This window comes from Macrotis lagotis, chromosome X (assembly GCF_037893015.1).
Source record: "Macrotis lagotis isolate mMagLag1 chromosome X, bilby.v1.9.chrom.fasta, whole genome shotgun sequence".
In the NCBI taxonomy this organism is placed as follows: domain Eukaryota; kingdom Metazoa; phylum Chordata; class Mammalia; order Peramelemorphia; family Peramelidae; genus Macrotis; species Macrotis lagotis.
Window position 1 is genome coordinate 519,545,027 of NC_133666.1, and position 26,946 is coordinate 519,571,972.

The 26,946-nt window shown below is 36.3% G+C and overlaps 1 protein-coding gene across 4 annotated transcripts in view; it reads right to left on the minus strand.

Annotated features, from left to right (window-relative positions):
- Positions 1–26,946, minus strand: part of PHACTR1 (phosphatase and actin regulator 1) — a 652,586-nt gene that overhangs the window by 99,523 nt on the left and 526,117 nt on the right. For all 4 annotated transcript variants that reach the window (XM_074207811.1, XM_074207810.1, XM_074207812.1 and 1 more), the window contains 2 exons: positions 4,447–4,614; positions 2,016–2,222 (listed from right to left, as the gene is read on the minus strand). In XM_074207811.1, the coding sequence (XP_074063912.1) occupies positions 2,016–2,222; positions 4,447–4,614 (375 nt within the window). The remainder of the gene's footprint in view (positions 1–2,015; positions 2,223–4,446; positions 4,615–26,946) is intronic.

A 26,946-nucleotide genomic window follows, 5' to 3' on the forward strand; every position in this document is an offset into this window, starting at 1 on the left:
TGTTCTCTGTCCCTTTTTCTAAAATGTCACTAGAATGACAGACGTTAAAAACACACACTGGCTAAGTTGAAAATCTCTATACAGAGTTCCAGAATCCTTATTTTTATTAATTCTTTCATTCACAACCTGCAGATGTCTCTGGAGTAATTAACAACAGAATAGGGTTAATGTAGTTGCCTCATGGTGAAGCTGATTCATTATGACTGATTGCTCACTTACATTGATTATGCAAGTCTAATTAAGAGAAAACCCAAAAGGATAGCATGAGATATATAACACATAAATACCCCATCTCCATCCCCCCCTAATCTTTTTTCCCCATAATATTTCTAAAGGCTGCTGAGAACATTAGATAAACCTAGTACCCTTTAAATTTTTTGATTCATTAAGGCTGGGCATGTAGATGTAAAAGTTTACAGATAATAATAACTGTCTATCCTTGGGAAAGAATAAATTAGGCTGGAGACTTGGAGCTAATTTAAACATCACTATTCCCTTCCTTACTTCAAAGAAGACCTATGTACACCAGGATGATTGCTGTCGGCAACAGTATTTCTCCGGGGCTTGTACTAAAAGAGTAAATGTTCCTATTTTTACCAAAGTGCGGTGGACAAAAATATGAATTTGCATGACATAATAAATGTAAGTAAAATTTCAGCCAGGAAGTCCTGTTGATTCTTCCTTTGAAATGGTTCTTTTATTTCCATTCAGCTCCTTCTTTTTCATTCCCACTGCCACCTCTAGGCATGCTGCCTAGAATAGTTTTCTATGCTAACTGGTCTCCCTTCTTCTAGTCTCACTTGTGCAGAATTCATCTTTCTAAATCATGATACTCCCTTGACTGAAAAACTCTTGAGGCCCCCTATCTAGGAGTGTTACTGGACAAAGTTCAAACTATTTGGGCTAGAATTCAGGACTCTCCATAATTTGATAAGTCTTATCAAAACTTAGCTTCAGGTACTCTCCAACATACATCCTTTACCAGCCAAGCCACCATCTCCATTGTCCTTGGAAGATGAAATGCTTATTTCTAACTCAAAGCTGTATTTTTTCTTTTAGAACATCCAATTTCCTCCCCTATACTTAGCCAAATTCCATGTCGATTTCAAGGACTGTATAGAAACTCAACTCTTCCATAATGCTTTCCATAATTATTCTAGTTCACAGCAATCTCCTCTTTATCTCAATTATTAAAATGCATTATGTCTATCACTCCTTAAGGATTTCATCAAATATGATCTTATATTCCCAGTGTTTTTCTTACCTATCTTGTCAGGCATTCTTCTGCAAAATTCAAATGCCTATCACAGTGCAAGGCAATCTTTTTATGCTTTTTTTAAATTCCAGACTAAAAATTTCATTGGTGTGGGAAAATTTGGCATAGAAATACCAATGTATATTATACTGGCGTGGGGTGCATGTCTGTAAAGTTTTTTTTTTTGTATTTAAATAATTATTCCATATAAGTGATTTCCTTTGCAAATTTGCATGTTTTATTTTTCTATATTTAAAAGCCTATTCTCTGTTAAAATATAAGTCCCCAAGTCATTTCATTATAGCTCACTATATGGGAATTTTTTAAAAAATGGAGGAAAGACATTCACATGATAAAACAATATGAAAAGTAAATTAGACCTTCAGAAAAAAAAAATTGAAGAGAAAGGTGGAAAATCAAGCCAGACTCTAGTTAGCCAGAAAGGGAAAAGAAATCTATCTTACCTTTGTAAACATTCCAAAGCTAAATGGAATAAACCCATAAAGGAAAACACTCTGGGATTTTCCCCATGAATACAAAAGCACACACTGACAGGTACAAACATGGAGGGGCTCCTTAACTTCTTGGGGGATACTGGTGGGTGTCCAGACCCAAAGCAAGGGATTGATGCACATGGGAGATATCTGCATTCTGAAGAACAATTGCCCAGGAAAGACATATTCAAATCTCAGTGTGAGACTGAACCATCCCTTGAAGGGAGGGGGTGGCCTTGAGTCCTTGAGAGAAAGTCTTTACTTACCCGTTAAATGGTTCGCAATCCTGGCAATGGGCTTAGGAGGCAGGGCAGGGGGCTGCTTGAGGAGGGGTAACTGTTTCACTGGGGTCTCCTCATGGTCTCCAGAGAAAGCAGAAGTTTTTTTGGGGGGAAGAAGCAGGACTGGCTTAGCTGAAGGATCTTGGGACAGGTGGGCTCCGGCCTCACTGGCTGAGGGGCTTTCTTCAGACACTGGAGGGCACAACCACATTATACACACAACAATGTTACAAGCAAGGTAGCACATAGCAGCAGTAGCCAGGACAGGAACATGGGACATTATGGACACATCATCAACACAACTTCATTCTACATACCTAGAAAACCAGGAAAAGAAAAACAAAGCTTTGTTGAAAGAAAGAGGAAGTGGAAGGATAGTTAGAGAAGGGGGAAAAAAGGAGCAAGAAAAAAGAAAGAGGGAAAGAACAAAAAAGAGAATGAAAAAAGAAGGAATATTTTCATAACTCCATCAAAAATGCCTTCAGATTCCCATCTGTAGATTTAGAAGATCCTTGGATGAATTGTACTGGAGTCTGACATCATACTGACAGATAGTAGGGATTAAACAATTAGGACACTTCTTAACAGTCATTTAGAGCTGCCTGCCTTTCCCTCTGATCTCTTGATGCTTTCAGCAGACAATAGGACTAAATGAAACTATTACTGACCTGTTTCAGTCAAATTTTCCTCCCCTCCTCTCCCCTCCTCTCCCCTCCTCTCCTCTCCTCTCCTCTCCCCTCCCCTCCCCTCCCTTCCCGTCCCCTCCCTTCCCCTCCTCTCTCTCTTTCCCTCCTTTCCTCTTCCCCTTCTCCTTCTCTTTCCTGCTCTCCTCCTCTTTCCTTCTTTCCTTTTCCCTCCTCCCTCCCCTTCTCCCTTCCCAAGTCTTCTCTCTTCTTTCTTTCTTTCCTCCTCTTCCCTTCTATCCTTTCTTTCCTTCTATCCTCTCCTCTTCTCCTTTCCCAAATCTCTCTTCTCTTCTCTTTCCTTCTCTCCTCTCATCTCCTTCCTTCTTTCCTTTCTTCTCTTGTTCTCTTCCCTTCTCTCCTCTCCTCTCCCTCTGCTTCCTTTCTCTGTCTCCTCTTCCTCTCCTCTCTTTTCCTCCTCCTTTTCTTTCTCCAGGGCTCTATAATAGCAAGTTATAAAAACAAAAGGAAGGCTCAGCTAGCCATGCTGCACACCATAATCCTATGGAAGCCAGCTAGGGATACTCCGTTAGGGCCACATACCATGATGGCTGAATGTCAGTCACTAAGTAAACTTAGTTTCTCAGGGAGAACAACATGCTACCTGCTTATTGTCTTATCGATGGGCTTGAATTTGAATAACTATCTGCCATGAAACCTGGATGAGACAAAACCTCCAGACCAGAAATTGTAGAGTGATCTTAAGTCTTCTTTGGAATTATACAAGTTGCACTGCAGCATTCCTTCAACTTTTTATCACTCAGTCACAACATGAAGTCTTAGAAATGACCTCTTACTCCCCTTTTCCTCCCTTCAAACCAAGGTAGTTTAGACGTTATTATCATCATGAATTCTGGTCATGCAGATAGGATAGGGAGTCATAATGATAAAAAATGAGTCAATAGAAATTCATTTTTCAAGACACACTTCTATCTCTTCTTGTGGTATTTGCTTCCAAACTACCTGAAGCTCAGTACATGATATAGAGAAAGATGCTTTACTTAAGCATCACATACTCTAAGAGGTCCTTCCACTTGGTCTGGCCCCCTAACAGGAAACATTTCTTCATGTGCAAGAATAAATATCTGAATACTTGGGTATATTCTAGACATTCAACAACATTCTCCAAACCCTTTAAAATGTATGTTAGAATCCCAACAAACATCAGAATAAAACTGAAGCTAAAAAGAAAGGCTGAGACATATTTCAAATTATCAGCAAATTAAAATCCTGAAACTCAATGTGGCATTATTTTTGGTCCACTTGGTGGGAAATGAGTGCTTTTCAATGGTGGAAAACATGGCAAGTGTAGAAGGTAGTTGAAGCAAAATTAGTAGAGACCTAGAATCTATCTGTTCCAAAATAACAGTTCAAATAATTAGGAAAACAAATTACCCCATTTAAAAATGCTAATATCATGAAAGGAAATTCATTCTTAAAGAGAAAATAATTTAAAAGCTGAGACCCCCAAACCCCAAACAGTATTGCATTAAAAATCTATTAAGCAGAAATACTCAGAACTATACCACTAGAAACACTAGAAATTAATTCTGGGGATCCAATATATTAATTGATTGATTGATCATGACTCAGCAACATTTCCCAATCTTCATCTCCAGTAGTATGGAAAGAAACATGAAGCAAGAGAAGATAAAAAACCCATGTACCATACTACTGAGGACCTTAATACTACCTTTGCAGATTGGTTCTGATCATGACAAGGAAGGCATTACCTGTCCCATCCATGATGTCTGAGGGTTGGAGCACCTCATAAGAGCAAGGATCCCTGGGCATTGGAACTGGTTCCATTTCTGATAGGGCAGGAAGTGAAAGCTGGCTAGAGCTCAAAGACTGACCATTTTCCAAAGATCCATCTTCACTGGATATAGAAAGCTCTCCATCTGGGAATAAAGGAAAGAATTTAGAAACTGTTAAAAAAAAGTTTTGCTAGTAGGAAAGTAGAAACATTGAAGACTAGAAACAGATTTTAATACTCTTTTTTTTAGGCTTTTTTTGCAAGGCAAATGGGGTTAAGTGGCTTGCCCAAGACCACACAGCTAGGTCATTATTAAGTGTCTGAGACTGGATTTGAACCCAGGTACTCCTGACTCCAAGGCCGGTGCTTTATCCACTACGCCACCTAGCTGCCCTGATTTTAATACTCTTAAACAATCATTTTGGAGTGCAAATAGAATTCAGAACACAGTGCATCATATGAAGGTTTTCTTGATCCTTTACTCTGTTCCTCCCCACTCCCAATTCTGGGAAACAATAAATCAGGGCCCAAGGGTAGTGGTGCTGAATATTACTAGGTATAGAAACTCAAATTAGTTATTTCATAATTTTTCTTCTCCTTTGTCTCCACCAGGTGATACTTTTCAAATATTTATTTTAAAATTTGTTTTTAATTAAAAAATTAATTCCATACTATCATTTGAAAAGACTGGATACCATTTGGCAATCCATGAACTTAGGAAAAATTGTTAGGTTGATTCCCTAACAATCAACTATTAAGTGAGAACACATAGTATTGAACAATTCAAAGAAAGAACTCTTTACTTCTGTTTCCCACCCCAAAATATTTGTCTAAGGCTCTTATCTTACTCTAAACTGCAGTATCTAAGGAAAACTTTCCAGTCATTTAATCCTTCTACCTAGAAAGAGCAACCAGAACTGTATGTGTCAATTCTTTATCTTATTTAAAATCCCCACAACATAAAAGCAGCTAGATAGCACCAGAGGGTACATCGAAATCAATTCCACAATGGTCATTTTTAACATCAGAATTCTCCCAGTATGAATTAATCCTAGTCCAGAGGAGTACTAGACAAGCAGACATAAAATTCAAATTAATTTTTAAAGAATTCTGAAAGCTGTTCCATTTAGATGATTACAAAAATGAAAAGCCTCTAACTTAGGCCTAGGTTAGAAGCTAGTCTTGCAGTTATGACTATGGAAAGAAGATTGAATGATGACTTATTTGTACAATAAGAGTACTAGCAATTTCATCATTAATATTACTTTATGATAATTTCCTTTTGCTCTGTTTTCCCTGTATCATTCATAGTATATACTGCAATGATAAATGATAGTTGACAACAATGATGATAGCTAATATTTATATATTAAATATATGATATAATAAAATAATATAGTTTATATTTATATACATTTATAAAAGGGGACATTTGGGTGGCACAGTAGATAGAGTACTGGGCCTGGAGTCAAGAATATGCCTATTTGTGAATTAAAATTTGACCTCATAGGGGGCGGCTAGGTGGCGTAGTGGATAAAGCACCGGCCTTGGAGTCAGGAGTACCTGGGTTCAAATCCAGTCTCAGACACTTAATAATGACCTAGCTGTGTGGCCTTTGGCAAGCCACTTAACCCTGTTTGCCTTGCAAAAAAAAAAACTAAAAAAAATTTGACCTCATTTATTAGCTGGGTAACCCGGGACAAGTCAATTCACCCTGTTTGCCTCAGTTTCCTTATCTATAAAATGAATTGGAAAAAGAGATGGTAAACTACTACATTAAACTACTACTGCAAAAAAAACCCCAGATGAGATCATAAAGAATCAGATATGACTGAAATGACTCAACAACATTTATATAAAAGTATATTATGTGATACACTTATAATATATATATATATTGAGTACCAGAGCATTTTTCATATATTATTTCATTTTTATCTACACAACAACCCATGAGAGTTCCTAGTATTTATCTCCATTTTTACAAGTGAGAAAACTGAGATTAAAAGCAGCTGGTAAATGTCTGTGGCAGAATGTTTTTAAGTTTTCTTGAATTCAAGTTCATCATTCTGATAACTCTACCACCTAGCTGCCACAATAACAAAGAAGTTTTTGCCTGATTTGAATTATCTTCCTTTAATTCAATTTAAAAAAATTCATTAAGGTCAACTCAATTTAAAACAAAAATCATTAAGGATTTCCTATATGTAAGACACTGGGGATTAAAAAAATATATTTCATGCAGACTTTCAGGAATTTATAATTGAATGGGGGTAAAGCTGTGTACACAGATCTCTTGGAGGAAGACAGGGTAGGGGAACCGGTCCATGAACTCAGTCTCTTGTGAGCATGTGCAGGGGGCTCTGCTAAGGTAATCTTCAAGTGAACTTCCCAGGAAGCCCAGGTATTGTTACTGGTCTACTTACCACATGAAGAATAGAAGCTTTCTGAATGACTACTGAGTCAAATATGAGAATGCATTCAACAAGACCAAACAGACCAAGGCATTTTCTTTTCTTTAATAAGCTATTTTAGAGTCTCTGACTGAGGGAACAGCCTCAAGCCTTTGCCTCTTCACCTAGGCACTGGCCTTTGTATGGCCCAGGAGCTCAGGGCTAAGCTTGTGGCTCCTATTTCTGTTCTTTCTAATCTTTTTTGCACTTCCCAGTAGACCACACCTTGCGAACTTCTATAGATTAAGACAGTGAGCCAGGAGAGATTAGAGAATCAGAGTCTGGTCCAGAGGTTTTGGTCAAGAGTACAGCCCCGGGGGTGGCTAGGTGGTTCAGTAAATAGAGTACTGGCCTTGGAGTCAGGAGTACCTGGGTTCAAATCTGACCTCAGACACTTAATAATTACCTAGCTGTGTGGCCTTGGGCAAGCCACTTAACCCCATTGCCTTGAAAAATCTAAAAAAAAAAAGAGTACAGTCTCAAGGAGGGATCTATGGGACACAGCCCAGTTGTAGATTTACTCTGCAGTCAAAATGCAGGTCCTTGCATTGGGAAGTGAACTTTGTGGGGGAGATGCTTTGTCATTTTCAATTACATCTGACTCTTTGTAAACCATTTGGAGTATTCTTGGCAAAGATACTGGAGTAGACTAGCATGCCTTCTCCAGCTTATTTTACAGATGAGGAAACTGAGACAAACAGGTTTAGGTGACTTACCCAAGGTCACACAGCTAGTGATTAAAACTTGATTTGAATTCACCTCTTCCTGACACCAGGTTGAGCACCCTATGAGCAGTGTGTTAAGTTTGAGTGGGGGGAAAAATGACCTGGGGAGAGTATATCTCCAAATTTGGGGGCAAATGTTCATAATTATGATCTTACTAGATCTCACTAATGTTAAAAAGTAAAAAGTTAAAGTTAATGTTTACTTTGAATGATATTAATGACATAAGGCAGATAATTCTTATTGACAATTAATAATGGAAAAAGCCAGCTGGAATGTGAACTGAAGCTAATGGCAACAGAAAGAATCAATCTGATCTCTCATGGGGGCTGCTAGAACTCTGAGGGGGCTATGTCACCTTGTTCTGGGGGGACCTGACTCATTAATATGAGTGTGAATTGGAATAAAGATCTTCAGAGACTTTTAATTTATGGTTTAGTCATTTTTGGTCCTGTACAATATTTTGCATTCCTTTTTTTTGGGGGGGGGGAGTTTATTTGGCAAAGATACTAGAGTAGTTTGTCAATTCCTTCTCCAATTCATTTTACAGATGAGGAAATCAAGGCAAACAGGATTAAAGATGTTGCTTAGGATCACATAGCTAGTTAGTGTCAGAGGCTGGATTCAAACACAGGTTTTCCTGACTTCAGGCCTGTTACCCTGTCCTCTGTACCACCAAGAGTTTTATAAAGCATGCACAAACAAAGATGATATGAAGGAGATTGAAGTATAGGTAAATTCAAAAAATTAGGAAAGCAATGGTTCCTTGAAGGCTATATATTATTTGACTTGAATCTGATGAAAACATAGATAGCAAAGACTGGACAACTGGGCTGGAAAATAGGTGGTACCCTGTTAGTAAGAGTAGGATGAAGGCTGGAGATAAAAACACAAGTGCATGAGCATTTTGGGTGCTCTTCCACTTGAACATTGCATTGGTGGCAAACCTAGCTCTGAACAATGGAAGATCAATGTGGAAGGGAGTATGGCCAAATAAGAGTAGAAAGTCTTATGATCAATCGATCAATCAATAAGCCCTTTTAAAGTACCTTTTCTGAGGTAGGCACTGAGTCAAGTGTTGGGGGATATAATGTCAATAAAGGAAACAATCTCTATTTCCAAGGAAGTTATCTTCTAATAGAATAAGATGTCATATTGTGCAGGTAATAGAAATATGGTCAGAGACATGGTGATAGATTAGGAACTATAGTAATGCAATATATATATATATGTAAAAGCAATTTGCAAGAAAAGCAGCTTATTTTAAGTTTAGACTCTAGTTACTCGACTGACTGGTGCAGCTGCCACTTCCTTTATTCCATACACCTACATTAAACTACTTTTAATTTTGACACCAACAATGCTAGAAACTCTGTTAATTATACTTTCCATCACCTACTACATGTATACGTCTATGCACCTACACCCTGTTGAATTGTTTGACAATGCTCAAGTGAAATATTCATATCCAAGTTTATTTTTCAATCATGACTGGTTCCAGAACTTAAGATTAAGAATTTTTCTTCTTGATTATATCACATACACGGGTCATGAATTAATTTGAACTTTTGCCTTTCTTTGGAAACTCAGAATATAGATAACTATACACCCATCTGAAAGCAGCTAGATGGTGTAGAAGATAGAATGTTTGGTTGGTCCTCAGACACTTACTAGCTATGTGATCCTGGGCAAGTTATTTAATTCAAATATCTCAGTTTCCTCCTCTGTGAAATGAACTGGAGAAGGAAATGGAAAACCACTTTATTTTTGCCAAGAAAACACCAAATGAGGTCATGAAGAGTTGGTCACAACTGAAAATGACTCAACAATAACAACAAACACCCAGTTGAACATTTCTTAGAGGGCATAGCTAATGATGGTAGGCTCAGGTGCCATTTCTATGTTTTTGAATTTGAATTTAAAGCAATCACAGAATTAATCTAATTTGACCATACCAAATGATAGATGAGAAAACTGAGGTCCAGGGTGCTATTTGCCCAAGGTCACAAAAATAGATGTAGAACCCCAGTGGCATCCCTCAATGGGTCCTTTGGAGGGGAATACTCCAGGTTAAAGGTGAGTATTTTGCCTCCACACTCCTAAAAGTCATGAGCCCCTGCTAAAATGCATTCCATAATAGTCAGAAGACACAATTAAATCAAAAATAAGGTTGTGATTAAAGTCAATCAATAGTTTCCTAAAACTCGATTATAAGAACAGCTACAAAACGTCTCCCCTATCAACCTTAGAGTGCACTTTGTTGAAAGTACAGTCAGCAACAGTAAGGGGAATAGACAACCCTAGTGGTCACAAATACATGTGTACATGCTAGAAACATTTTTGGCCAAGGCACATGTGGGAGAGAATTTTATATTCAGGGAACATGTGTGGTAAGACCTGACCAAGTAGGGGCAACTCATGACTCTAATGTTGCTAAGCTGTGGATTCTTCTTCTCTGATACTTCTTATTGCTATTCAGTTGTTTCAGTCATGTCTGACTCTCAAAGACAGCATTTGGGATTTTCTTGGAAATGAAACTGGAGAGGTTTCCCATTTGATAGATGAAGAAACTGAGGCAGACAGGCTTAAATGACTTACCCAGGGTCACATGGCTGAGCCCAGATTTGAACTCTGGTCTTCTTGACTCTACTCACTCTCTGTGTTACCTAGCTGCCTATGATGTATACCACTGGCTGCTTTTTCTCAGGTAGTCTCCACTAGCTTTGGGAACTTTAGCTAATGTCCTGCAATGATATTTTAGAAAAAGCAGGTATCTTTATCCAAGGATCTGTATAAATATTTCCTGATTTGATTTTCTAATCAATTACTTGACCTTCAAAATTTGAAGGCTTCTTGTTCCATACTCTTATATTTGACTTGGTGTCCTAAATAGAACATGACTAGGAATCATATGGACCAAGGAGCAAGATCCATCATTCCCCCCCACCCCCGTCTGTCTGTCGGTCTCTCTCTGTCTCTGTCTCTGTCTCTCCCTATTAAAGTTGGGTTTTAAGAAGCAATGTCCTTGAATTATCTCCTTAGACTATATGCAAGAATCGTTTTGCCTTGGAAAATGTTAATCACCTATATCACCATTACTGTTTCTGGTTGGGGACTCCTCAAGTCTCTACTCTTTTACCACTTGCTCTACTGGGGAAGATGCCAAAGGAAAAAGTTGGGTAAAGTTGTGATTAAGTCAACCAATATCTAGAAATTCTGTTCTATTAGTTATTTTCATTCAATGGCCAACATCCCATAATCCCCATAATCTCTCTCAGGTTGACAAACGTACTTCTTCACTTTACTCATACACTAATGATGTACTATATCCTATGGTGATATCATGTTGTTTAGGAAACCCCTTAATTTGATCTAAAACTTCCTTTATTCATTTCCTTTACATAGTCAGTAACAGAGTTGGTATTGTAACTAAGGTCTTGAGACTCTAAATTCAATAGATTTTCTCTTGACTCTAGGGTTATCTCAATGAATAATGAGCTCGGGTGAAACTCAAAGTTTCACAAATTCAGAAAGAGAGACCAAGTTTACTCTAGAGAAGAAGTTATTCTGAGAAAATGGTATGGATCAGATTCAGGTGTTCTGAGATCCCTGAGCCATGAGATCCATAGTTTACAAGGGGAACAAGCAATTTTAACACTAAGGACTTCTCCAACTAGGAAAGATCCTGCTAGAAGAAGGCTCTTCAGGTGGACCAGAAAAAGGCAAGATAAAAGAGAACACAGCTTTTACTGCCTCAGGGAAGGGAAATCTTTGGGAAGGTAAGATCTATAATATAGACAGAGATAGCTCTGCCCTCCAAAAAAGGGAAAAGTGACTGACATTGGGAGTTGGAATTGGGACAGGAGAGTGGATACTTTCTCAGACCAAGATTGCAGATTGGAGTAAAGTAGCAAAGAAGGACATGATTAAGTCCTCGATTCTAATGCCCCCAAATTGAGGGTTAGAACTTTTGAACCTCCAAGGTAGAAATGGATGGAAGTTTTGAAAAGGGAAATTTAGGCTTGATGCAGGGAAAACTTCCTGACAATTTGACTTGTTCCAAGTGAAATGATCTGCATTCAGAGGTACTGGTAATATTCTTTGAAGATATTTGAGCAGAGGCTAGATAAATAACCATGTTAAAGGTATGATGGGAATTCCTTTTGATATGAATTGAGCTAGATAGTCCTTTCCAACTCAAAAATACAGCAATTCTGTGGAAAAGGAAATAGTTAAGAGGAAGCTTTTCCAGGAAGGACAGGAATGAAATGAATGAATAAATAAATGAAAAAAAATGAATGAAAGGCCTATAAATACAAATAAAAGGGGTCAGCTTTTGAATGTGAGAGGGACCTTAATTTGTTTTAAAGACTAATGGAAAAGAAGAGTAGATGTGAAATCATATATAATGAACATAAAGCTGAGTAGAACAACAATGGGGTGGAGAAGGAAAGAATGGAATGAGTTCAAAGATTACATGAAAACTCCAGAGGGAATGAACTAGGTGAGTGCAGAGGAGATCTTCAAGTAACACTGAATATAGCATTACTCATGGAAATGAAGCAAACACTACAGTGGTGAAGGTGAAAGTAGAGAGGGAAAGGAGAAATATAAAGAGGAAAATTGAAGTGATGGTAGATACACTGGACCAGAAGTCATAGAATGGTGAAGATAGATGGATGAGGAGAGAATAATACTTAGTGAGAAGGATGTGGTCTTAGAGGGGGATAATACTAAATCAGAGCTCTTGTAAGTAGATATTGTTTTGTGATGAGGAAATCCAAGATAAGATTGCACAGATATGTGTGTGGTTAATGTAGAGTGAGGTAAAAGAGGACGTTGTGATGGCTCATTAATTTAAATATCAAAGTCACAAAAGATCATGACAGAATGGGATGAAGACAAATAATGTGAGCAAGGTGCAGCAGTCATCTGGTAATATAAGGCATGGGGATAGCGGGCAAAATTATAAAACAGCAGCATTATTAGGAGCTGATGATAGATGGTGTGAATGTCAAATAAAACAAAAGTGGTAGATACATAATCTAGAACTGACAAAGACTGGAGAGAAAGAAAGTTTCCTTTTGTTCCATTTACAATGAGAGAAAATGGAGGGAAAGGTGTGACCACCATGAGAGACTCTGTATCTTCTGGTGGATCCAAATGCCTGCTAAGGTGATGATTTTTTTTTTGTCCTTCATTCATGAAGAGGACTATGTCTTCAGGGAGGTGATACTATGACAAACATATGAATTAGATTTGAGTGAGGGGATGCTGTGCTAATTCATCAGCCTCACTTTCTTCTCCAGAACCATCTGGGTCCAGTGGCCATATATGAATCAGGACAACTGTAGATGGCCCTGGATTCGAGACAATAAGTTTTAAGTTACTTGCCCAAGGTCACACAACTAGTTAAGTGTCAAGTGTCTGAGGCTGAATTTGAACTCCCATCCTCCTGACTCCAAAGCCAGTGATCTATCCACAGTGACACCAAGCTGCCCCTTCTGCTAAGGTGGTAAGACTGAAGAAAGAGGAGATAAAGAGATTAAAAATAAAGGTGAGTTTGTCCACAGCTGAATAGGCATTCTATGAGACACAATGCAAGAGAATAGTGATAGAGTGGTTGGAAAAAGAGCTGGGTACAAATTGGATAATTATAAAGATTTTGAGAGGCAGGATTTGTATATGTAGGTATGTATATATGAAATTCATATTTATATAGCACTTTCAGGTTTCCAAAGAGATATATCCCCATAACAATCTTCCCAAAAGGTAGATACTGCAATTTTTATTATCCTCATTCTATGGATGAAGAAAATGCAACTTATCCAGAGTCACACAGTTAAAAATATATTAGAAGATGGACTTGGGTCAAACTGGGTCAGATGAAAAGTTTCTAAGTAGGCAGTGAAAAAAAAATAAAAGCAACCATCCATTTACAGCTTAATGGTTCAGAAGTTATTGTATATAGGTTTTTCAGGCAAAATATTAACTAGGCATTAGATTTTTTATCTCTCTCTCTCCCTCTCTGTGTGTATGTGAGAGAGAGAGAGAGAGAGAGAGAGAGAGAGAGAGAGAGAGAGACACAGAGACAGAGAGACAGAGAGACAGAGAGACACAGAGACAGAGAGACACACACAGAGAGAAAATGAACTTGCAATGAATTAAATTCAGAACTGGATTTTGTGCATTAACTTCAGGCACCATCAAAAATGTCACTGAGAAGCCTGGTATTAGTCACCTCAATAACATTCACTTATTTCTCCTTTCCTTCCTTGTATGGTAGATGAACCTTCAGGAAACTTAAACGCATTTAGAACCTTTTGAGGGTTAAGAACAAAATACACAGATTGTGAACATGGATAGTAAACCAGCTTAAGAAACCTGAAGCTATCCACTAAATGAGATTTTTCAGGATAACACTGAAAATTTGTATAAAAGAAAAAACATGTTTTTAAAATTCCAATTGGAGGAAAAAGAAATTTACATGATAATTTTGTTGTATATTTGAAAGGAATAGCAAGTTTTACTTAGTAGATTTTCCAGTTTCATGTATAATCATCTTTTCATTGTACTTGGATATGGAAATACTAAATACTTATTTTACTCCATAAATTAAAAATGAAATAAAACATTAAAGAATTCCATAAGTTTTTTGTTTTATAGAAAAAAATGGGAAAAAAATCCTCCTTTTTTTGAAGACAGGAGTTGACAACATAAGGAGAGGAAGGTTTTATCACTCCATATAAAGGCAATTGATGATACATTGAATAAAGACTATGGCTTTGGGCATATCATTTCACTTCTGTCTGTCTCAGGTTCTTTAACTGTAAATTGGAGATAATAACAGTACCTACCTCCCAGGGTTGTTGTGAGGATAAAAGGGGATCATATTTTAAAGGGAAGTGACTGAATCACAGCAGGGGTCTAATAAATATTTCCTTTCCTTCCTTTCATTTGAAGTGAGAAATATTTTGTAAGGGAGTAAATAATAAGGGTTCACACTTCTATAACACATTTTTTTTTTGCTTTAGTAAAACACTTGGTTCACAATAAACTTTTGAGTTTGGCAGGAATGCATCAAATCTCCATTTTGATATGAGGAAACAGATTCAGAAAAGTGAATTAATGGCCAATGTCAACAAACTAGTCAGTGATAGAATCTAAATTCCAATGTGTCTTTGGTGATGATAGTTAACAGAGAAGGTGCTACTTTGAACAGGGCCTGGAAGATAGTCATCTAAAGACAATGGGGATGTATTAGTGAGTATAACTACCAGCATCCCTGACAGGTAGCTGAGAACAGACTGAGGCACACATTGTATTTATTCCAGGGATAGAAATAATCTGTAGCACAGGATGTGAGTAAGAGAAAAATTACAGTGTAAGCAGCAGAGAACATTCTGGACTTGAAAGTTTTTCTTTCCTTTTTAAACTTTATTCCATCTGAGCAGTTGACAGTGATAATTAGAAGGTGAGGCTAAATAAATTGACAAAGTTGGGCTTCCAGGTTGGAAGGAGGCTAACCAGTAAGAGGGTATTTTCATTATTGACCAATATATTGATTTAATAAGTATGTATCAAATGCCTCATATGGGCACCATACTCTGAAGGGTACAATGGATATCCATGTAAAGAATACAGCAAGCCCTATTCTCAAAGTGTTATCCTTCCTCTGGTTTTAGCAACCCAGTGGTAAAGTATATGAAAGTTTATGGGGGCCTACCTCCCATATATGGAAGATGAAAAAAAATAAGTGGATATTACTGAGATGATGGTAAAACTTTAGTATCAAGCCTCTCAAAGACCATTTTCCATTGAACCAATGATGAAAGTGGTCTGGTACTGAGGGGTACTTTGAGATTAGTAAACAAATGCTGCAGGTTTTTCCTTGAAGCTTTCAACTTTGACAGGCTGGGTAGAATGTTAGATGTATATACTCAAATACTGAGATGATCTCATTTTGGATATTCCTTCCCATGATATAGACACCAACAAATACAATACTGAATTAAATGTGAGCAACTCTTTCCCATGTTTCCCATCAGCAGTGTGAGGTCTCATTTTCTCTTGACATTTTGAGGGTACTGGTGGACCCCTTTGAGGATATCACTGGGAGTCTACAGGTTTTCCTTCACCATGCTCATAGGTTAACCTGTCTCCTTTTTCCATTACATATTATCATGATATAGAAAGCATCTTGCTTGGAGTTTAAATGTGAGTTTAAATGTGGCCACAGATTACCAGTTATTTGACTTTAGGGAAGTCATTTCATATTTTTTTTTGCAAGGCAAATGGGGTTAAGTGGCTTGCCCAAGGCCACACAGCTAGGTGTCTGAGTGTCTGAGACCAGATTTGAACCCAGGTACTCCTGACTCCAAGGCCGGTGCTTTATCCACTACACCACCTAGCCACCCCAAGTCATTTCATCTTTCAACCTATTTCCTTTTCTGTAATTTGGAATAACAACTAACTCACTAACTCACAGGATGTTAGGAGGATTAAATGAGAAAATATTTTTAAAGGGCTTAAAATGGTGCTAGTACATAAGTAACACATAAAAGTTGTTATTATTATTATTATTAGTAATAGTAGTAGTAGAACTTTCTTCAAAGTTATTCATTTGTCATAATCTACTCAAACCCATTATTATCATCATCATCATCATCATCATCATTATCATTATTAGTGTTAGTGTTTTTTCAAAGTTCTTCATTTGTTTTACTCAATCTACTCAAACCCGTAAAGCATCTCTGCTTGTTTTCTGGTTCCTATTTTTTCAGTTCTTAAGAAATTGTTGTGTTGTATCGGTGGTGAATAGCAAGTAAGCCCTGAGTGCAAATGGGGCCTCTGACACTTAGTAGCTGTGTAACTTTGGGAAAGTTACTTAACCTATTTTATTCAATTTTTTCATCTCTAAAATGATGATCATAATAGCATCCACCTGCAAGAGTTGTTTGGGAATATTAAATAAGAAAATATTTGTAAAAATGTTTAGCAGAGTATTTGTTTCATAGTAAGTGATATGCATGTTATTATTGTTATTGCTATTCCATATCTCTTTAGTCATATGAAAACACCACTTGAAGATTGATATTAAAATATATCTTTCGTTTCTGGAATAATTTGGAAACATTAAAGGGGCTTTTTGCAGTATCCAAAAGTAAAAGAACCTGCTTGATTGACCATTTATACATTCTCTTTTTGTTTTATTTTGGGAACAACTCATTGTCAATATGTATTATCTGTCTCATACACACACACAAACACACACACACACTATCTATCTATCTGTCTATTGCAATTCTTTTTATAGGGAAAAATGAATTGGAAACTAAGGGGGGATACCCATTAAGCTAGTGAATAGCTGAACAGATGATGGCTTATAAATATGGTGGAGTATTATTGTGATATAAGAAATGATGAAAGTGATGGTTTTAGAGAAACCTGGGAAGACTTGTGAAGCAGAATTTATACTATAACGATAACATGGTAAAGAAAACATTTTTTTTTCCTAAGCTATAAAATGCATTTATAAAGTGAAGCTAAAAAAAGAAATAAACAGGATCCTTAAAAACAAGAAAGCATCTCTACATCTTTGAGTCCAATGTGTCTTAATATATAAGAAGTTTAATTTAGTAAAAAGTCAATAGAGAAACTAATTATATTCACAATAAGAAAGAAGATCAGCATCAGTGTACTATTTCAGAAAACATCACTTAAGTAAAATTTCACATATTGATTTTTTAAGAATTAAAAGTTATTCCTGGTCTAGGTGGATGATCTGATGCATTTAAATTCAAATATAATCGTGAAAAATCAGATATCTTTCATTTACTGATGGGCATAATAAATTTAATGATGGCAAATATTCTTAATAAAAAAGATTACTGTTGACAATACAATGCTAAACAGGACCCAAATTAACAAAATTTCTCATTGCTCCAGCTTATTGGACATTACTTATTCAAACTCTACTTTTTCTTTAAACTGGGGATGACATCCTTAGAGGGTCAAGGATCCTTTTGACTGCATTTTTATTCAAAGCAAAAGACTCATTAATATTGGTGAATTAGGGAATTTTTACAATTTATTTTTGAAGCTGATCTACTTTCATCCTTAGAGAAAGGAAAAAAAGAGAGAACAAGTGTATTTTTTGTAATTTGCTAAAACATGATTTCAGAGCTGTAAAATACTTATAAAGATTTCTGTCAATCTCAATAAACTATCTAATTCCTATAATCAAAGCCATTTGCTATTCCCATTTTCATTATGGTGCCAATGAAAAATAGCTAGAATCTTCATTTGTGTGCACATCACACAAGATTAGATTAGATTAGAGGTCTGAAAAAGAAAACTCAATGGCAACTGACTGGCTTCTAACAGGATGATGTTTCCACTATGGGACCTCCTTTCTGAGAGAAAAGAATCCAACAGTCAGTCCACATATAATTATTCAGGGAAATACAAATGCTCTAAGAGCTCTTGAGAGTTTTCCCTTAGTCAGTCACCCAGGCCTCATGGAAGAAATCCAGAACAGCACTTTCCAATCTCTGTTTCACTAGCAACCAAAATTAAATTCATAAAGCACAAATTTGACCATGTTTGACCTTTGCTCAAAAGGCTTCTGTGGCTCTCTGTTTCGTCCAGGCTGAATGAAACTCAAACTCCTCTGGCTCTTGAAGCACTTCACATGTTTTCAAATAACTTTTCAGGGTTATTCCATATTTTCCTTTCATGTACTCTACATTCCAGTCAACTACAGCTATCCCTTCTATATCATGACTTTTCCATCATGGTTTTGATATATCATGGATTGACACAAGAAAATAAATGGGAATATTTTGGGAGTTTTGAGGGAGTTGCTGATGACACAGAAAAGGTTTAGAAACTCAGAAATATATTCATATATGTATTTGTATAGTTTTGATAGTATATGTATTATATATAGTATATATATATATATATATATGTAGTATATGATCAATACAATAACATATTCTAAATACCTCATAAAATAAAAAGAAAAAAAGACTTCTCTGGGACAAAGGGAAAGCCAAAAAATTTTACATGGGTTTTTCAAATCAAGAGGATATCAAGTCCCATTATGTGGAAGGGATAACTGTAGTCTGTTTTCTTCTCTTCACAGAGGATATTCTGACTTCTCTTTTAGTGCCTTTACCCATCCTGAGTTCTATGTCATCTCTCCCATACTATTTAGAATTTTTAGCTTCCTTTAAACTGAGTCAAATGCCACCTACCAAATAAAGCCTTTTCTAATTCCCTCAGCTGCTACTGCTTTGTGCCTCAAATTACTAGTAGTATTTATTTTCTTTTATGGGTATATATTGCTTTCTTCTGATGAAATATAAACTCCTGGTGGGCAGGACTAGATTTATTTTTGTTGTTGTCTATAGTGTCTTGGACATAGTAGGCAAGGCTTGCTGATTAATTAATTGATTGATTGACCCACAATGGTTCCTCCTACATATAACAACTTGAACTTCTTAGAAGATAAGTTGGCTTGACAAATGTATCCCAGCATTGATTACAACATGTATCATAAACTTAAATATGATCTCTTTTGCAATCCAGGTACAGACAAAGATTTGGAACCTGTTTCAGTGTTCTTCCACCCATTGTTAACACTGACCTTTGCAAACCCTTAATCAGTAATTGCTTCAGTTCTATCAGATTTGTTCTACAGAAAAAGAAAAAAATTTACATTGTGTTGTATTTGCATATTACAGTTTTTTTGTCACTAAAATGTTTCCTATTTAAGGTCCACTAAAATGTGACACCAATCAATTTGGGGGTCCAAACTTTATTTCATTTTCTTTACTTTTGTGCTATGTTCCAATTAAACTGGACTACTAGCTCTTCCTTGAAATCCATAGGTCTTTGAGCATTTCCCATTCTTAATTCACATCATCTTTATCTCTACCTTTTAGAATCCTGATCTTGCCTCAAGGCTCAGCCCAAGTAAGATTTCTTTCATTGGGTCTTCTCTGATCCGACTTCTTATTGGTATTTCAAACTAGATGTCCTAAGAGTTCCTTAGATGCAACATCAACCAAAAGTGAACCCATAATGTTTCTCTGGAAACCCATCACCTTGCTAAACTTCCTATTTATGCTGAGGACAACACCATTCTTCTAATCATCCAGCTATACGACTTTGATGTTATCCTTAATTCCTATTCCACATTAACTTACATGCCTAATCTTGTTTTTTGCTCTACAATATCTCACTTGGAAGGATACTATCCTAATTCATGTCCTCATTACTTTTTTCTTGCATTCATTACTTTTTTTTCAGTTTTCTCACCTCAAATTTTTCTCTTTTTCAATGTATCTTCCACCCAGTTTTCCTAAAGAATATGCAAACATGTCACTCCCCTTCTCCATTGGCTATTTCCTTGAGGATCAAATGTAAGTTCCTACATGGTCCCAATCTACCTTTTAAACTTTGCACATTTTCCCCATTTCTACCTTGCTATGGTCCTATCAGATTGTTCTCTTGGTGATCCCAACACAAGACAATCCATCTTTAGGTTCTTTGTCTTTGCATTTGAAAGCTCCTTTGCCTGGAATGTACTCCCATCTCACTTATGCCCATAAGAATCACTTGTTTTGATATGAGACCTTTATCTGAGAAAAAGTTTATATTTTAAAAATCACCCCTTCCCATTTTCTGCTTTCCTTCATATCTTGTTTTTTTTGTACAAAATCTTTTAAATTTAATGTATTTTATGTTGAATTTTATTTTGATTTTTTGTAATATATTAAATTTTATAGTACATTTGTAATATGATGTATTAAATTTTAAATATGATGTAATTTTACACTAATTTTATTCTCTTTTATTTATTCATACATACATACATTTTTTGCCTGTCCATAAATCTGATAAGTATTTTCAGTATTCTTCTAAATGGTGGTTATCTCTAGGGTGGGGACAAGGAGAAGAAAGAAGAAAAAAAAGAAATTTACATGATAACTTTGTTGTATATTTAAAAGGAAAAGCAAGTTATACATATAATTATAGTTTCAGGTGCAATGATTTTTAAAAATTATGTTATAGAAATGCTTCTTTTACTCCATAAAGAAAATAAAGTAAAAAGTCAAAAAACAAAAAAAAAATGTTTCTTACAAAACTCAGTGCAAGTAACATCTCCATGAATCCTAATCCTGACTCCCTCAGATGCCTGTGCCCTCTCCAATAAAATTTGCATATATTGATTTTGTTATACTAAAACATGATGTCTCCTTCAATATTCTATTGAATAAGCTACCTTAGGTCAGGAAATATATTGTATTAATCTTGGAATACCAGGGCCTAGCATAGTGTCTGCCATATAAAAAGGTACTTAAATACCTGTTGATCATTGGTTGCTTCTTACTCTCGCCATCTCCCCATTTCCCTCAATAAATTCTCCTTTCTGAAAGATTTTCTAGAGCACTCCATCCATATGACTCCCTACCTTGTATTATGCTTATTTGGATCCCTCCAGTAGGATTTATATTTTTTTGAGGACCAAGATGATGGTGATGATTTCTTTTTCCACAGAGCCTTCCATAATGCCTTGTAGATAGGATGCTTTTAATCAATGGCAGGAAAATTACAGTTTAAGTCAACCATTTTATACTATTTAACCCCTCATATGACACTACTACTCTGGTTGTTCTTATGTTTATGAACAGACAATGTCCCCTTTAAGTGTCCAGATCTCTGAATAATCTTGCCTTTTCCAAGCCCAATCAACCCATTGAAGTTATTATCTGTGTCCAGATGATGCCCACTATCAAGTTGGATAGAAGATATTAAGTTCATATTTATATATTACTTTATAGTTTATAAAGCCCTGGAGATACATTGTAAAGTTTGCTAAAAGCTTCTTGAAGGTAAGGGCTATTTGTCCTTGTGGTACTTAAGATTTGTTGATAGATTGTTTTAGCTCATTTCCATCCTAACTTTGTCAGGTAGATAAAGTATTTTTGTTTTTTTACATATGGGTAAACTGAGGCAGAGACAAAATAAGACTCAGATACCCTGGCTACATAATCTGTTGTTCTTTCTACTGGAAAAACTCTTCAAAGAAGCATAACAATGCAGTGAATAATGAGCTGATGTTGAAATTAGAAGGGGCAGCTAGGTAGTACAGAGGCTGAAGTTGTCTGTATAAAGATAACAATTAAACCCAGAGGAGGGGATAAGGTCACTGAAAGAATGTAGAAAACGAAGAGAGTGAGTTCAGAACAGGGCCTTATGGAGTATCCTTTGGAGAGGATGATTTATATGATTAACCAGCAATGGAAACTAAGAAGAAGTAGTCAGGGAAGAGGAGAACCAGGAAAGATTACTATAACAAAAACCCAGATAGAAGAATAACCAGGGAGTGGAAGGTGGTTAATAGTGTCAAATGCAGCAGAGAGGGCAAGGAGGATAAGCACTGTTATGAGATAATTGGATTAATAATTTACTGACTGATGAAAACTTTGAGCAGAGCAATTTCAGTTGAGTGATGAAGTTGGAAGTCAGATTACAAAAGGCTGAGGTATATATGAAAGGAAAGGAAGTGGAGGCAGTAAATTTAGAAGCTTTTTTAGAAGTTCAGTTGAGAAAAAGAGCAGATGTAAAGGATGATACTTTGAGGAGATTAAAGGGTCAAGAAGATTATTAAGCAGAGGGGAGATCAAGATATGTTTGAAGGCTATAGAAAAGAACCAGCAGATAGAAAGACATTAAATTAAGAGGTGATTGTTTTGGAGGCTCATTGATGTCAGTTTTAAGTACAATAAGATCTAAGGCCCTTAGATGAGGTTGGGCAGGGTAGAGGTGGGCAGGGAGGCTTCAGGAGCTCCTAAGACCCCAGTGTTTCCTGTTTCCTCAATTTTTCCATCTTTTAAACATTTCTCCTTCATCTACTTTAGAGGTTCTTTTTTTCAGACTCCTTGAAATGAATGTTCCCCGAGTTAAATCCCCATATCTTTTCAGTGTTCTCTAAAAATTCTCTAAAAATCCCCCCCACCTCTTCTCTCATTTATTCACAATCACTTCTATTCAGACAATTCCACATTTGCATTCTCTAACTCTGCCTAGTCTCTGACCCTCCAGAGCTGTATCTCCAGATGCCTTCAAAACATGACCCACCAACTCCTCAGAATTCACTTATCTTCTCCTCAGTTGATTTTTTTTAAACTCAGAACTTTCACTCATTAATTTTATAAGTAGAGCCACAATTTCTCAAGTTCAAAACATTGATGTTCTCTTTTTACTCTTCCCTTTCCCTCACTCTCCCACTCCTAACTCAATTTTTTGCCAATTTGCAGTATCTTTATATATGTAAATAGTATTTATTTAAGGCAAGGGGGTTCAGTGACTTGCCCAAAGGTCACACAGCTAGGCAATTATTAAGTGTCTGAGGCCTAATATGAACTCAGTCCTCCTAACTCCAGGGTCGGTGTTCTATTCACTGTGCCACCTAGTCACCCATTTAACATCATTCTTTTTTTTTTCTCTTCTATCACCATCTCAACATAGGTCCTTATTCACACCTGGCTGGAGTATTACAACTATCCTTCTAAGAGGTTTTCCTACCTCCTTTCTCATCTATTCCATTCTTCAGACTGTAGCTAAGATAAATCTTCATTTTTATATAGATTGTTTCATGGTGTTATTTTGCTCAGAATTCTTCAATAGTTTGCTACTGCCTACTGAATTATGTTTTAATTCCCCTTATCATGGCATGGAAAATCCTCTAAAAAAAAAGGCTACACCCACTCCTCCAGTCTCATATTCTTCCTGCATTATACTATATGCAATATTTGCTTTATTATAAAAAAGGAACTACTTGGCAGCTCCTGTCCATGCCATGTTCTTCTCTGACTCTACACCTTTGTTTATGTTCTTCTCTATCCTTGAATACCATATTTTCCTTCCGCTTGTTGAACTCCTAGCCACCATTTGAGAAACAGGTAAAATACTCCCTTCTCCATGAAACTTTCCCTGTCTTCCAGAAGTAGGTAATGACCTTCACTTTTGGGGTCCCTATGACACTTGACTTAGGTAGGTACCATTCAGGCTCTTTTATTTGTTACTGTCTCTATCTTTCTGTACACATTTATATATTTTCCTATTAAACTATAAGGTCCATAAGAAACTAATAGCTTCTCCTTAAACTTTATGTCATCTTCTTTTTTTTGAATATTATATTATTTTTTCCAATTACATGTAAAAATAGTTTCAACATTTATCTTTTTTCTAAGCTTTGGAGTTCCACATTTTTCCCTCCACCCTCCCTATGACAGTGAATAATATGATATAAGTTATATTTATATATATATGTATGTACAATCGTGTTTAACATATTTCCATATTAGTCTTGTTGTGAAAGAAGAATCAAACTAAAGAGAAAATAGGAAAAAACATAAATCAAGTTTTAAAAAGTGAAAATAGGATGCTTTGGTCTATATTAAAACTACTAATTTTTTCTCTGGATGTAGATGGCATTTTCCATCACAAGTGTTTTAGTATTGTCCTTGATTACTGAATTGCTGAGAGTATCTGAGTCTGTCAAGGTTGATCATCAGTTTGTACCTTTTCTAATGTCTGTACATCCTATCTAGCACTACTATAGCATGCTGTGACTTAATAAATGTCCGGAAGGTTTGTTGAATACATCCCATCCTGAGTAACTATCTTGTGCATAACAGATATGTACAAAGGCTTGTTATCACAGGATAATTTAATCTGTCTCTTGATAGAAGTTTGGCATGTTGATGTTACAAATGAGAGGGAGAACTGCTGTGCTGAGAAAACAACAATAATAACTAACATATCATGTTTTCAGGTCTTTGCAAAGGACTTTAAGTACAACAACCAAGTATTATTATTTCAAGTTATAGATTAATGCTTGATATAAGACCATAAAATTAGAAGGGGTCAAAACTAAGATATGAATTGCTATTTTAAACATTTTAACTAAACATTTAACATTTAAAAATCTTCAAATCTAGCACCCTTTCTCTAGTTTGTTTTCCAAATAAAATAATTTGAAATCTGTCGCAAAAGATTTTAATAAAGAAGTTAGAGAGAGAATCAATGCTGATCATCCTATATTTTGCTAATAGATGGACTTCACTTAGGAATGAAGTTTCCTTGAATTACAATGTAATGCATCTTTAGGTCTGAAGGTATTTTATTTGGGTATGGATTTAGATACTAGATACTAGATATGTGTGTTATCATTCAAGATAATAATGAAATTTCATATTCTAGAATGTAAAAAAGTTTTAAATTATTCCAGATCTTAGAAGGTTAGAACTGAGAAACACATTGGGGATTACCTGCAGAATAATTGTCTCTGTGTTTATATAATAACTTGACAAAATAGTCAGGGCAAGAGGGGACTGAACAAAGGAATTTCTTTCATTGTTTTGATTTTTCTAATGTCTCCACCTGCAATCAACAAAATGGAATTTAGAATTTTATACTTTATAATGTCACAGCAATGCTTGGGTCCTTTCCCAGGAGCTGAGATAGGAGTACTTCATTTGAATTACTCCAGAGTTCTTAACCTGTTTTGTATGATTAACTACCTTGGCAGTAGGAAAACACTGCTGTTCCAGAGTGAGTGCAGAGTCCAGTCTAGCATAAGCATTGGTGCAGCCCTAGCCCCTGAATCAGAAGGCGGTTTGAGGAGCCACCTGGAAGGGAGTCACCCAGCAGCTACTTCCAGAGCACTCAGTCCATGGATGGTTAGGGGATTAGGGGAGATTGTAGAGGTCTCTCTCTGCTATCCCTGGAGCAGGACTCTGTGACCTTGCCTATACTCAGATCCAGGTTGCAGTCTGGGCTGCAGTCCCAAGAAAAGGAAACTTATTGCCATAGTGGTGCAGGGGCCCTCCTCAAAGTTTCAGGGCAGAGGAGAGTGCTTATGTTCATCCACAGACCAGAGCACAAGCAAGAGAGCAATCAGAGCCTCTCGTAAGACCTTGGAGGAATTGAGGTCCTGGGGGTATCCCTGAAAACAGCTGCAAAATCCCTCAAAAGCTTGGGACAGTGTGTCTTCCACCAGAGTCTATATTAACAAAGAGTTAAAATCAAATCATAAGCCGGGGAAAGAGCAAACAACAGAAGAAAAAAAATCTGACCACAGACAATTACTTTGGTACTATGGAGATTCAAAATACACACTCAGAACATAACAAAGTCAAAACTTCTATATCCAAAGCCTCCAACAAAAATATGAATTGGTCTCAGGCTATGGAGGAGCTCAAAAAAGATTTTGAAAATCAAGTAAGGGGGGTAGAGGAAAAATTGGAAAGAGAAATGAGAACGATGGAAAATCATGAAAACAAGTCAACAGCTTGGTGAAGGAAATACAAAAAAGAAACATCATCTTAAAAGTCAGTTTGGGTCAAATGGAAAAAGCAGCCCAAAAGGCCAATGAGGAGGAGAATGCCTTAAAAAGCAGAATTGGTCAGATGGAAAAGGAGAAAAGCTCTCTCTGTAGAAAAGAATTCCTTCCAATGTAGATTGGAGCTAATGAACTTTGATCATTTTGTGAGAAATCAAGAAACAATAAAACAAAACCAAGAGAGTGAAAAACTAGATAATAATGTGAAATATCTAACTGAAAAAAAAACAGCTGACCTGGAAAACAGATCCAGAAGAGATAATTTAAAAATTATTAGACTACCTGAAAGTCATAACCAAAAGATTATCCTCGACTTCATTTTTCTTTTTATATAGTTGTAATTCATGGTTTTTTGAAAGATTTTATTTATTTTGAATTTTACAATTTTACCCCTAATCTTTCTTCCCTCCCCCACCCCCCACAGAAGGCAGTTTTTAGTCTTTACATCATTCCCATAGTAAGCACTGACCTAAGTTGAATGTGATGAGAGAGTAATCATATCCTTAAGGAAGAAATGTAAATTATGAGTTATAGCAGAATTATATAATAAGATAATTTTTTTTAAATTAAAGGTAATAGTCTTTGGTCTTTGTTTAATCACCACAATTCTTTCTCAGGATACAGACTGCATTCTCCATTGCAGACATCCCAAGATTGTGCCTGTTGGTATGAGCAAGTTCATTAAGGTTGATCATCACTCCCATGTTGCTGTTAGGTGTACCATGTTCTTCTGGTTCTGCTCATTTCATTCAGCATCAGTTCATGCAAATCTTTCCAGGCTTCCCTCCTGGTTTCTAATTGAACAATAGCATTCTATCACATACATATACCACAGTTTATTAACCCATTCCCCAATTGATGGACATTCACTCAATTTCCA